Here is a 13,763-nt window from a genome sequence, read left to right as displayed (position 1 = left end):
GGGGGGGGGGGGTAAAAGAATACAAACAGTGCTTCCAATCCAAGCTGCTCTTTGCAAACCAAAAAGGCCACCAAAGTGGGGCATAAACTTGTCCAGAAGGTAGTCTGGAAGGTACTTAGCGAGTACGGCCACTAACCACGCCCCCAAGGGCGGAGCGCTACTCGGAACTTAAGGGATCTCTAGCAAAGTCCAGGGGGATTCGCCTGCCGTTCCTGCGCCAGCCAAAAGGGCCACGCCCCTAGCTGCGCGCGCACTGACGCAAGCCCGTCGGCGCCATTTTAGCCGGTCACGCTGCACTGGTGGGCCTGGCAGCCATTTTGTTTTGGACACCAAGCGGGAGTTGGCGGCGCCGGCTGTGGTGGCCCAGACGAAAGGCAGGAAAGGGCAGTCTTGACGAGCGGGAGGATCGGTCAGCTCGATACTCAACCCAACAACGAGGGAGCCTCGCATCCTACCGTTTAAGCATCTAACCAACCGCCCAGCTAGCTAACCCGAGCGGCCCGCCGTCAGCTCAGGTTCGGCCGGCCTCCGGCCCGCCCGCCCGCCGCAGCCGTGGTGGCAACCCCGGGAGGAGCGCTGGCGTCCATCTCCTTCGGTGAGTTTCTGTGGGGAAGGCACAGATGGAGCGCCGAGGGGGCGCGGGGCACGGCGGCGTGGGTGGCAGGTGTGGATGGGGCTGAGGTGCGCATAGGCCGGGGGAGGGGGCGGAGCTGGGAGGCGGAGGCTAAGCCGGAACCGCGGCCAGCGAGCGGGGCCGGTCGAATGGATGGTGCTGGGTTTGGTTGGCTTGTGTGGCGGCGGCGGTGTTGGTGGTAGTTTGGTTTTGGCCTCAAGTCCGGAGTCTTCTTGCTTATCGAGATAAGCGCACTCCATCGGAGCCAGAGCCTCGCCCCAGAATAGCGTTTGATAGGGATAACAACGCCTGACCAAAGTGGGGTTCTTGAGAGGCTTGGAGGAGGAGGTTAAATGAGGGGTGCAAGAATTAGCGGCGGCTCTGGGCGTTCGTTTTTGCGGCACCGAAATTGCACTCAAAGTCATGCTTTGGCTAGACTAGCTCCCCGAGTTAAAGTCCCCGGCTTTAAAAAAAATAATAATAATTTTAGTCCGTCAAATCACGCAGGCTCGCGTTGAGCTTGTGACCCTCTTGCCTCAGCCCCTCCCCAGCATGTGCCACTACAGTTAAATTTTGTGGAGCGCTCTTAACAGAGCTCTTATAGAGCTCTCAGATTGAATACTCATTTAGAAAACCTTTTTCTGTCTTTCCCCAGCCATGTCTTACTAGAGCTCCACTTGCATTTGAAGTTGAGAATCGATTTTAAAACTACGCATTTCTTTTATTTTGAGTGTATTAGAGTCAGGCCTCACAGTGTGACAGTGTAACCCTCTACAGCCTCAGACTGTTACACCACTCCCGTGTTGCTCCGGGAATTGAACTTAAGGCTTCAAAAGTGCTAAACAAGTACTCTACTGCTGAGCTATATATTCCCAGCTTCTCCATTTCTCTAGATCCATGGCTCTCAACTTTCTATAGACATGTAAGGTGTACCTGGGTAGCACCCCCAACCCCAGTTGCTGCATCCCATCCTCATGGCCAGATTGTAGTTTAATTAGTCTGGATCCAGGCATCAAGAATTTAGTTTGGGGTTTTTTTTTTTTTCTTTTTTGTTTTTTGTTTTTTGTTTTTTTAACATTGCTTAGCTAAGTCATATACAATCCAGGCTGAGAAGAACTATTCCAAATTGAAAGCCAAACTCCTAGGCTTTGGCTATATCTGATTCTGCCATTTTGGAGACTTTTGCAGATGTTCTCCATCCTGTAGCTTTGAAATTTTGATAAATCGAAATAACTATCATATAAACTTAAGCCCCCACCCCACAGGATTTCTCTTAGATAGCCTTGGCTGTCCTGGAACTTGCTCTGTAGACATGGCTAGCCTCCAAACCTCTGCTTCAGGAGTGCTGTGACTAAAAGTGTGCACCACCACCACCTGGCAAACTTAAGTTCTCGTGATAACATCTTCAGCAGTTAGTAATATTAGGCCTTTCATAGGTTTATACCTTGCTTCTTAGGAAAATGCAAATTTCATTATTTTGATTGACTCATGAATATTGTCCTTTGTAGATTCTCGGGATTTGAAGATGGCTGCACAGTCAGCGCCGAAAGTTGTGCTAAAAAGCACCACCAAGATGTCTCTAAATGAGCGGTGAGGCAGCCAACAGCAACTTCAGCTCCTTCCTAAGAAAACATTACTTAAATTGGCCCTGGGGTCCAATACAAAAAAAGCCAGTTGTAAGCTAAATGACAGAAGGCTACAGACCTCTGTTCTTAATTGCATCTAATGTGGTACAGAACAAATTGGGCAGTTGTTTCAAAACCCCTTATCAGTAGATTTTTATATTAAGCTATCTGAAATATATACCTGGTGGGATCTATATTTTTTTAAGACTCCTCATACCCTCCCTTCAGTTTTTTTTTCCTAACATTGATACAGGGGTGGTGCAGCATGATGATATGGTATATCCTGGCTGCAATAGGCTTGCTGCCTAGTCCGAGGCCAGCAGTGTTGTGTCTGGCCTGTAAGAGGCAGGTAGCAAGCCGAGACTATGTCCAAAGGCCCCTGAATATTATTCTTGGGCCTTGTAAGAGGCACTTGCTTTGCTCCATTTCACTTTCTTCCCATTCTGCTTTTAAGTTTGTTTTGTTTTGAAATCTTTCAACAGCTGTGTGTTTACTTCCATTAAACTTAATCATAACAGGAATGATAGAAAATCCTCTTAGGCTCATAAGTGACTTAACTAATTTAACTTTCTCAGAAATCCTGAGTCAGAAAGAGTGGTTATTTGTATTTAAAGGTAATTTTTGTTTCTGAGAATTTCATTTATTTGGTGTCTTTCACCATTTTATTATGTTGTTGTTAGAATTCCCAAGGCATTTAATGCCTGTGTTTGCTTCTAAAGCACATGTGCTTCTCTACTCATCTTTTGAGATACATTAATTACCTGTATTCATGTGTTACTAAGTAACATGTTAGAATGTAATAAACTTCCATAACTCATGAGTCTGTTGTTTCAGTGGACTTTGAAGGTGCTCTGATCTTCCTCCTGTTTGTCCTTTGAATGAACTTTCACTCTCCAAAGGTGTAGGCATCTCTGTTTGTCTTTGTAACTGCATCTCTGTTTCTTGTCATCATATTTGCTTACTGCGTGTATGTCATACTTTCCACTTCTCTAAGAGCTGTTACCTGAGCCCTTGTTATCGCTTTTAATTGTGCTGCACTTGGCTGCATTTCTGAGTTTCTGGTTCTTGCAAGTTTGTGGAAACAGAGGAGTCTTTAACCCACATCAGCCTTGATCCAAATGTACCACTTTAAAGTTCGTGGGATCTGGAGCTCCTGGTCTAGCAAGCCATGAAAATGCCAATAAGTGTTTTATAATAAAGCTTTTATTTAAACACCCATTTTGTTCGACCTTGAAGCTTTACTAATATGCTGAAGAACAAACAGCCGATGCCAGTGAATATTCGGGCTTCGATGCAGCAGCAGCAGCAGCTAGCCAGTGCCAGAAACAGAAGACTGGCCCAGCAGATGGAGAATAGACCCTCTGTCCAGGCAGCATTAAAACTTAAGCAGGTGAGAGAATGAGTCCTACCATCTGCATTCGGCAGTCCACCAAGGCTGTCAGGGTATAATGGATGAGTACAAGATGGCTCAGGGCAAAAGCTGAAACTTACCTGTACAGATGTTCAAAGAATTTCAGTTTGGACAGGTACCAACTAAATAACTTAATAACTTTCTCTTATAGGGAGTTTGACACCTCTGTAGCCTGCGTTATCTATGACGACTAATTATTTTCTGGCCCTTGCTCTTAGAGTAATTTCATTTATTCATTCATTTATTTTCATCTTTTTATCTCTTTTGTTTGGTCTAGGAGTGTTGTTCAATGGTAGAGCACTTGCCTAGCAAGCACAGGTCCCAGGTTCAGTTCTCAACACTTAACAAAAAACAGGAAAGAAGTTTTGTTGTAGTTAGCTTTGCTGTCTAAACAAATGATTTACAAACTAGTTTAATCTTATTCTTCTGAATAAGATTTTTTAAGTTTATTTTTATTTATATGAGTACACTGTAGCTGTCTTCAGACACACCAGAAGAGGGCATCAGATCCCATTATATATGGTTGTGAGCCACCATGTGGTTGCTGGGAATTAAACTCAGGACCTCTGGAAGAGCAGTCAGTGCTCTTAACTGCTGAGCCATCTCTCCAGCACCCTGAATAGATTCTAATTGGCCTTAGTCTGAGGTTTTCAGTACTAAAAACAGCACCTAGTTTCATTAGCAAAGTAGCACAAATATATTGGATAATCAAGTGTGAGTTCTCTTTCACATTTCCAAAATAAGAAGTAATCCTGTTCAGGCCTGAAATAAAACCTGCTCTTTATCATTCGTAGACTTTATATGCAAGTCCGGACAGTGGCTGTGGAAGGATATGTCCAAGCTGTGGCTGGGTGTCCAGAGGGCGGTGCCATGCAACTGTAAGGATTTTAACTGGTAGCACTGCATGGCTGTGCATAGAGTCAGCACTTATAACACCCACCCCTACCCCAAATATTGGGCTCACTGACCGAAAATAAGCAAGGCTTTCTGCTTTGTCTCCCTTTCAGCCTTGAAGTAATTAAGGTTGTTTTTTTCCTGACTCAGGAGAACAACAAACCATAGGCCCATATTTTCCAAGAGTAAATAAGAGTCATGAAGTCTCTAATACTCTGACAGAGGTCCTTTCAACAGGCTAACTTCTAGACCAGTAATATCCACCAGCTGCGGTTTTGGTGGGGGCTCTCAAGTTTTTCAGTAGTCATTTGTCCTGTCAAAAGGGCTTCCAAGTGTGGCTAGTATAATTGAGGATCTAAATTTTGTTTTGGATTTTGTTTTTTTGTTTTGTTTTCCCTTATGTTAAGGCCAAACAAAGGGCATACAGTTGTAATCTCACCAAATGGGGCATTATGAACTCAAGGCCAACACAAATTTTGTTGGGTTTTTCATTGTTGTTTAGTGTGGTTTTGAGACTTATATAGCTACAATTGGCCTAGAACTCTATATGCAGACCTGAGTGCCCTCAAACTCAGAAATATGCCTACTTTTGTCTCCAGGGTACTGGAATTAAAGGTGGGAGCCACCGTACCAGAACCAAAAACTAATTTTTTTTTTTTTTAATTTAAGTAGCCATATATAATTAGTAACTACTTTGTTATACAACACAGCTCCCGAGTAAAATCTGAGTAGTACTATCAGTATGTATAAGTGTCCAGGATGGGTAGCAACTAAGGATGAAGATGAGCTCTACACTACTGTATAGTTCTTCCCTAAAGCAAAGGACACGGGAAAATGAGTATAGTCAGTAACTGAGCATGAGAATGCAGTTCAGCTTCATAATTATGTGCTAGGTTCTAGAGGTACAGTTCAGTGGTAAAATATTTGCCTACTATGCCCAGCACCACAAAAAATAATTATTGTACTAATTGGGGGAGTAACAAAACAGGCCTTTAGGGGTGGTTGTACCTTCCTGTATTAGATGTCTAATGTTAAGATCCTTTCTCCTCAAATTGGAAGCAGTTTAAAGTTTTGTGCTAGAAAATTGATAATGCCACAACATCCTTTTCAGAGCTCTTAATTGAAGGAAAATATATATGCACAGACTTCTGTATATGCCATTCTTTAGGATGTAAAGAAAGTTGATTGTGTGCAAGAACAGAATTACTAGGGCCTTGGTTGTATGTGAGGCCATATTGTCTCCTTTTCCTCTGAAGGAGATGTCACCTTCAGGGTCTCTTGGAGAAACTATTGAAAATTGTTATCTTTAGTATGTCCTTGTTCTCTGTGTGGTGGTTCTTTGTGGTTAGCAGTTTGCTTTCATTTTAACATGAATTTGGCTGGCTTTCTATGAAGATACAGTTGGAGTGTATATTTAAGACCATTGTACTGGCTTAAGAGAACTGTTGGCAAGGGGAGATGTGGAATTTACAAATTTTTTTAAGAAATGTAAGGAAAGGAATGTTGACTTTTTTGTGTTTATTTGCATCTTAAGGTTTTAAAAAAAAGGACCGTCTGGAGATAGATACTCAAAGGAAAACTTCAGCACACTGGCCTCTTTAACTGAGAAGTCAATCTTGTCCTTTGAGTCTCAAGAATTCAAGTGAACTTGTAATTTAAGTTTACCCAGAATGTGATGCACTTCCTATGGTGTGTGAGTAAGCCTTTGCAAACAGTGTAGTCCATAGGCATATGTGGATGAAGTCACATCATTGTTAACCTGTGGCTCAGAAGCAGCAAGTTTGCAGCTACTGCTGTATTATTTGAAAAGCCAAATTAGTGAGGTTATCTGTGCTGGCTTCGCAGTTGTAGACCATATTAAAGCTTCTTAGAGCCTCTATTCTGGGTCAGGATTCTGCTTTTATCCATGTTCTTGAGGAAAAGTCTTTCATTTGGGATCCTTATGTTACCCACAACAGGTTTATACCTTCCACCCCAAGTGTCTGACTTGCCTCTTTTGTCCTGTACTTTAAATTGCCAAATCCCACGGAATTGCTTTATTGATCTCAATCCTCTTAACACCTTTTCTTTCAGAAGAGCTTAAAGCAGCGCCTGGGTAAGAGTAACATCCAGGCACGGTTAGGCCGACCCATAGGTGCCCTGGCCAGGGGAGCAATTGGAGGAAGAGGCCTACCCATAATTCAGAGAGGCTTGCCCCGAGGAGGACTACGTGGGGGACGTGCCACCAGAACCCTGCTTAGGGGTGGGATGTCACTCCGAGGTCAGTGTGTTTGTGTAGCTGATAATGGTTGGGCTCTATCTTCCTCCCCTTTTTCTTGGGCTGCTTATCAACACATTTGTTTAGCATTTTTAATCCTGAATTTAATATAATTAATAACTTTGAAATCATATTTTTAGTACTGCTGCATGTGTTTTACCAATATCATTTCTTTTCTAATAATGTGCAATGGTGAGAGGCTATGACCTGCATAACAACAGGTAATTCATGTCATCTCCATTCCATTTTAAAACACCTGCTGCTGCTTGAATGAAAGCATATTCAAATTCTAGAAATAAGTCTAAGAAATGTGTGGTTAGCATGTGCGAGGCCCTGGGTTGAATATCCTCTATACCAAGAGAGAAAATATGAGTCTTTTGGCCTGTGTCATGACTAACCATCTGTCTTCTTGAAGTGAAAAACTATTAATTTGACAGGGGAAAGAGAAGGGACAGTTTGATCCATAGTGCCTACGTATCTGTATCATACCCTTTGGACACTGATCCCTTTATAAAATTCTTGCCCCCCTAAAAAATGTATCAAAAGCAGGACTTGTAGCATTTATTTTCAGATCTACCATGATCCTAGGTATCTGATTATTAATTTACTAAACATATGAACTTGCTTAAGTCCCAGCTTTTTCAAAGATAGCTTGTGGTCAGAATTAACTAAATTGAATAAAGAGCTGTTTAACCTGTTCACGCACGCACTGTGCAGTTTGTCCCACCTAGACTAAAAATTAACTAATTCTTACTTAACCCTCACCGCCTTCCTTTGGTTACAATCTACTTTGTTTCTCTTGGATTTACCTGCATATACATTGTATGCCTCCTCTCCAAGGTCAAAACCTGCTCCGAGGTGGACGAGCCGTAGCTCCCCGAATGGGCTTAAGAAGAGGTGGTGTTCGAGGTCGTGGAGGTCCTGGGAGAGGGGGCCTAGGGCGTGGAGCTATGGGTCGTGGCGGAATCGGTGGTAGAGGTTAGTCAGCTACCAACTTCAGAGAATAGCTCCCCTTATTTTCCTCCCTTCAAAACTCAGAGCCACCTTTCTGCACAGCTTCAAGTCATAGGCAGGCTTGTTTGTTTGTCTTGTTTGTTTTTTGAAACTGGCTTATTTTCTAAATTCACACAGTGATAATGCAAAGATCTGTTAGGATTAACAGGCACATTTTCTAGAGCCACATTTTAGGCATTCTTCTCCAGGCTCTTAGAAATTTAAGTTGTATTAAAATGATGCAGTGATGAATTTGGAATTTTCCTTTTTTCTGTATCTGCCTGCTGCCGCCACCATCACCACCATTACACACCATCCCATAGCCCAAAGACCAGTTTAACTTTGATGAGAGAAGTGGAATGGAAACGAAGTACAGTGTACAACTTTTACCTAGCATTTGTGAGGCCCTAGGTTCAATTTCACACCATAGAAACAAAAAATAAGAGGGAGATATAGGAAAGTGAGGCAAAGATAAAGGAGGGTGGTCAGAAGCAGAGGATGTAGCTCAGTGGTGCAGCACATGCTTAGCATGCATGACACTGGATTCAGTCTAGCAGCACAATTAGGTGGTGGGATGAGACCTGGCACCTGTTGTTGGCTTTAAAATCAAGTTAATTTAACATAGGATTTGTGTCTGAGGAACCAAAAGACAGTTTTCCTGATCAAGGTTGTTACAACCAGTTAGTTAGTCAGCTGACTGTTAGTAATCTTAGCTTTGATGCCTTGATTCGTGTCCTGGGACCTCATAGACCAGATTAGAAAAGAGTTTAATGATGGTGGTGTTAATACCAAATGTCATGGGAGCTTTCTGGCTTATAACTGAGTAAGAAACTCCCAACACATGCTGATCGCATGAAGCACCTTACTCTAGTAAGATCTACCCTGTGAATATTTGTTTTGGTTCTTTCTAAAATGTGGGGCAGGTATTCATAATCCACAGTCTTGAAGGTGATGAAGAATAACTTAGGAAATGATATTTGATAACTAGGGTTTATTTTCTCTGCTATTATATATAACTTGGCTTATTGAATGAAGTACAAGTTTTGAGTTTCAGGATAAGATAGAATGTTTCCAGATTGTATTGACATCGTTTCTGAGAGAGACTTCACAGGTTAGGAAAAACTAAATAAAGTCGATTTTAAGAAAGTTAAGAGGTCAGCCTGGTCTACAGAGTGAGTTCCAGGACAGCCAGGGCTACACAGAGAAACCCTGTCTTGAAAAACCAAAAAAAAAAAAAGAAAGAAAGAAAGAAAGAAAGTTAAGTATTTGATTAGTGAATTGAAACTACTTTTCAGATAATAGTTGTCTTAAAGTTGGAGAAGTAGCTAAGTTTTTTCAGTCTTTGGATACATGGAATCACTTCATTAAACTTAATAAACTTACTTACAAAGCAAATGTGATGACAATCCAGAAAGGTCTCAGTTAAAGCTTAATATGAATACCCTTAATTTTTTTTGTGCCCTTTTATTGCCTCCTAACTATATGTGATGTGTTTTAATTATGAATTTACAGTAAGTCCCAAGCTTTAGACAATTCTTTGTCTTGGGGGAGGTTAATGTTGTTTAATATTTTTCAGCTAATACTACACACGTGATCCCAGCAACTGGGAGGCTCTTGTTTTGATTTTGAGACTGGGTCTCCTGTAGCCCTGGCTGGCCTTGAACTTCTGATCCATCTGCTTTTGCCTCCCAGATACTAGGATTATAGGTATACATTTGTGGTGCTGAGGATTGAACCCAGGGCTTCGTGCTTACTAGACAAGCACCCTAATCCAGCCCAGGAGTGCAAGTCTAAGGCTAGCTGGTCTGCATGGCATGACCCTGTCTCAAAGTGGGAGGGGGCAGGATTTTTTTCTTATAGTAGCATTTAGAAATGAATACTTAAAGAGGACTCACTGTGTGTGCTTTTTATGTGCTGCTTTCTACCCAGCGTGTTTCTTGTTTTTTCAGATTTCTCCTCTTTGCCCTGTCTTTGAGCTTGTCTCAGCTAGGCCCCACAACTATAAAGGGGCATTTTTTCTAGGACCCATCAAACTAATATGTAACTATCTTTTTCTTCTCTCTCTTTCTCTCGTTTGGCCAGGTCGGGGTATGATAGGTCGGGGAAGAGGGGGCTTTGGAGGCAGAGGCCGAGGTCGTGGCCGAGGGAGAGGTGCCCTCACTCGCCCTGTATTGACCAAGGAGCAGCTGGACAACCAATTGGATGCATACATGTCGAAAACTAAAGGACACCTGGATGCTGAATTGGATGCCTACATGGCACAGACAGATCCTGAAACCAATGATTGAAGCCTGCCTGCCTGCCCACCTGTTAGACTCTTGTTAAAGTCACCACATCTTTAAAACAACCTTTCGAAAACATAAGAAACCTGATCGATGCTGGAAGGACCTGTCACAATAGGCTGTGGACTTACCTGCCACCAGTTGGTGCATTTAGTCTGTTCCGTCTACTTTTTGATACTGTGTTATATGAAACTATTTTCCTTTAAATTTGGTTGAGTTTGTTTTGTTGTTTATGCAGTCACCCAGACATCTGTTTGAACAGGAATGCGTTGGCCTTGTGAGTAGAACAATTTTCCAGCCTCTGCCTGTCATATACTCTTGACATTTTTAAATATTTCCTCTGTTGATTTTTATGATCCCAGAAGGAGCCAGAGTTTTCACTATTGGGTGGTCTTTGGGATAGAGTTCTACATCTTTCTTTTAAGGCTTCTTGTTAATAGCTGGAGCTAAAGGTGTGTTTGCTATGTTGATAGTGAAGGTAGTAAATTGGAAGTGCTGGTATTGCTACTGGGCCACCGAATGGCCTACATATGGTAGCAACTTGATTTGGTCAAAGTTGGTGTTGCCTACTTTGAAACCACATTGATGGTAGCTGACAAGCTAAATTGGAATTTCCACCCTAAGAAAAGATTTTTAAGCTCTCCTTTTGGCTTTCTGTCATGCCTAAGAGGCAGAAGAAGCAGCTGTTGGTGTAGCACAAGTGGCAGAAGAGATAAGGGTGGGAAACTGGTAACAAACTGACTGCTGGTAAGGGCTCTTGTGCTGCTCATGCTGAAATACAGTTACCTGTATTTGTCCAGAAGCAGTCTTGGTCTAATCCACTTAACTGGCTTTATTTGACCCTCTTGAAGGCTTTAAGTTCAACCATATTTTGTCAGCTGTTCAGTTTCAGTGGAATCTTGTATTTCTGGTTCATTATAACAAATTGTTCTCTCAAAATTTAACCCAGGCTTTCTGTTTATTTTGGGGGGTTCTTAAGATGCTATATAATGTCAGGCAGTGGTGGCGTATGCCTTTAATCCCAGCACTTGGGAGGCAGAAGCAGATGGATTTCTGAGTTCCAGGACAGCCAGGGCTACACAGAGAAACCCTGTCTCAAAAAAAAAAAAAAAAAAAAAAGGCTATAAACCATTTCTGTGATGTGTTAGTTAATATGTCCCTTGTATAGTTGAAATTCTCAAGTTCAAATTCCTGGGTTGGGGCCAGGTAAGAGGGTGGTACAAACCTTTAACCCTGCCACTTGGGAAGTAGAGGCAGGTGGTTATCTGTGGGTTCCAAGGCCAGCTTGATCTCAGAATTAGTTACTGGAGAGCCAGGGTTACATCAGCCCTGTTTCAAAAAAAGAAAAAATATTCTAGGTGTGGAGGGAATGTTGTTTTGTGGTAGAAAGTAAAACTTATGCTCTCCTTTGACTAAGCCTTTAGGAAGAATTACCTGCCTAGAAGGTACTAGTGGACTGGACCATGGCTGTTTAGGAGGAAAGATCACAGCCCTCTTACTGTGCTGTGCATTACGAGCCAGGATGGAATACTGAACAAGGTCATCTGAATTTGAAACCTTACTTGATTGGGGTGGGGAATCTCTGGGACCCAAGACAGATCTGGGGTGTAGGAAGCTGGTGCTTAAGGGTAGATCTCAGCAAAGAAAAGTGAGGACTCTAATCTAGACCCTCTTTCTACCTACCGTCATTCCCACTTTGTGGAAAAGCTCCATCAATTCCCCTACCAGCCATAGGCCCTTGAACTCCACCTGCTGTGTACATTTCTCAGGGTTTCTACCTTTGCTGTCCTCATTTCCTGGTAATGCCTCAGGTAGGTGAAAGAGCAAACCTGACTCCTGAATAGTCTTTGAAACCTTGGTTGCCATCTTCTGAGGACTTGCCTTCCGGAACCAGCCAAGGTCTCATGGTGTCAGAGAAGTGCATTGGGAGAATAGGAAGGATCTGACCAGCTAGAGCTGAAGCTCAAGAAAGTTTAAAGATAGGTAGGAAGAGTTGGGACAAGGACAGAAATTGTTTGTAATCCCAGCACTGTGGAGATTACATACAAGTTGGAGGCTAGCCTAGGTACATGTCAAAAATTACAAACAAAGGCAATAAATATGTGGGTACCATATAGACAGAGAAATTGTTAAGTAGAGTTTGTATGTGTGTGAGAGGAGAGAGAGATTTGTGTTTTCTCTGCAGGTGTTTGTCACCAACGTATGCCTGTGCCCTCTGGTCAGAAGAAAGCTACCAAATCTCCCAAAGCTGGAGTTGCACATGGGTGTTAGCTGCACTTAACTGCTGAAGCAGCTCCCTCCCCCTATCAATTTTTTTGAGAAGCACATAGGATGATTTTCACAGTCCTCTCGGACTACAGGGACAAAACCCTAGCTACCCAGTCACTATGGTAAGAGCCCTAAGACACCTTCTATCATGTGTCTTGGAGCTTTTAGCACTAATGCTGGTTTCCCAACAACCACACATTCAGAGTGGCTCTTAAGAGTTTAAGGTAGGCCTAAGAAGGCAAGGGTCCCTAAATGCCTGGAACCTGGAGAGGACCACATCTGGCCTCTGTACCTCCTCTCACCTTACCCAGCTCCAGCCTCAGCTTGTACTCCAGCCTCATATTCATTTCTCCAAATAGCCTCATGTGCAAGTATCTTCATGAGAATACTACTCTGTGAACTCTGATCCCATACTTCCTCTCCATCCCCAGTGCTCTAGGAATCCACATCCAGATATATATATATTCTGCCTCTTGTTTTGTATTTTAAGACTAATAAGCCTAAGATGTCCTCAAACTCAAGAGTCCTGCTTTGCTTTCCTTCAGGATTACAGGATTCCTTGGGATTACAGGCACATGCTACCATGCCCATCTTGTTTCCACACACCTTTAATCCCAGCACTTGGCCTGCCTTCATTCCCTAGGTGTGCTATGGAGTATGAGCCTCTTGCCTCCTGACTGCTCTCTGCTCACTAAAGATGGCAGAGTGGGTAGGAATAGAACTAGAGGTTCCCAGTCTTGGGTGGGCTCCAATCTCCTTTCACACCGTGGCTAGTGACCCAAGCAAGCATCTTGGGGATCCTGGATGACCATATAGCTCAGGGCAAGATAAGGATAGAGAGGTATTATAAAGTAGGCCAAGAACAACAATATGAACTAACTAGCACCCTCAGAGCTCCCAGAGTCTCAACCACCAACCAAGGACTGCACATGGTGGGTCTGATTGTTCTGGTAGCACGTGTATAGGAGAGGCCCTTGGCCCTGTGAAGGTTCTGTGCCCCAGTGTAGGGGAATGCCAGGGCCAATAAGTGGGAGAGGGTGGGGTGGCAGGCATGGGGAGGGGGAGGCAACAGGGGTTTGTTCTTGTTGTTTTTGTTTGTTTGTTTTTTGGAGGGGAAACTGGGAATGGAGAAATTTACATGTAAAGAAAATATCTAAAAAAAAAAAAGGCCAAGGAGACACCTAGGGAATGAAGGCAGGCCAAGGGTAGCTATGGGATCTATGTTGATGGCAGCAATCGCCCAGTAGGCCCAGAACATAATAGGTTATGTTTGTTGTCTTTTTTTTTTTTTTTTCAAGATTTATTTATTTTGGAGGCTGGAAAGATGGCTCAGCGGTTAAGAGCACTGACTGCTCTTGTCCTGAGTTCAACTCCCAGTAACCACATGATGGCTCACAACCATCTGTAATGGGATCCAATA

At 43.0% G+C, this 13,763-nt stretch overlaps 1 protein-coding gene across 4 annotated transcripts; it reads left to right on the top strand.

Annotated features, from left to right (window-relative positions):
- The first annotated feature begins 238 nt into the window (after positions 1–238).
- On the top strand, positions 239–11,019 carry Chtop (chromatin target of PRMT1). 4 transcript variants are annotated; one of them, XM_031374623.1, is made up of 6 exons: positions 239–595; positions 2,122–2,203; positions 3,475–3,628; positions 6,620–6,803; positions 7,641–7,778; positions 9,876–11,019. In XM_031374623.1, the coding sequence occupies exons 2-6, from the start codon at positions 2,139–2,141 to the stop codon at positions 10,079–10,081; spliced, it is 747 nt and encodes a 248-aa protein (XP_031230483.1). In that variant the 5' UTR covers positions 239–595; positions 2,122–2,138; the 3' UTR covers positions 10,082–11,019. The 4 variants fall into 4 exon arrangements, with proteins under 4 accessions (XP_031230483.1, XP_031230482.1, XP_031230485.1 ...); XM_031374622.1 differs by having other exon boundaries at positions 6,617–6,803; XM_031374625.1 differs by lacking the exon at positions 7,641–7,778.
- Positions 11,020–13,763: the final 2,744 nt, after the last annotated feature.

Source organism: Mastomys coucha, unplaced genomic scaffold (assembly GCF_008632895.1).
Source record: "Mastomys coucha isolate ucsf_1 unplaced genomic scaffold, UCSF_Mcou_1 pScaffold16, whole genome shotgun sequence".
NCBI classification, from domain to species: Eukaryota; Metazoa; Chordata; class Mammalia; order Rodentia; family Muridae; genus Mastomys; species Mastomys coucha.
This window is presented reverse-complemented; position numbering and strand designations above follow the sequence as displayed.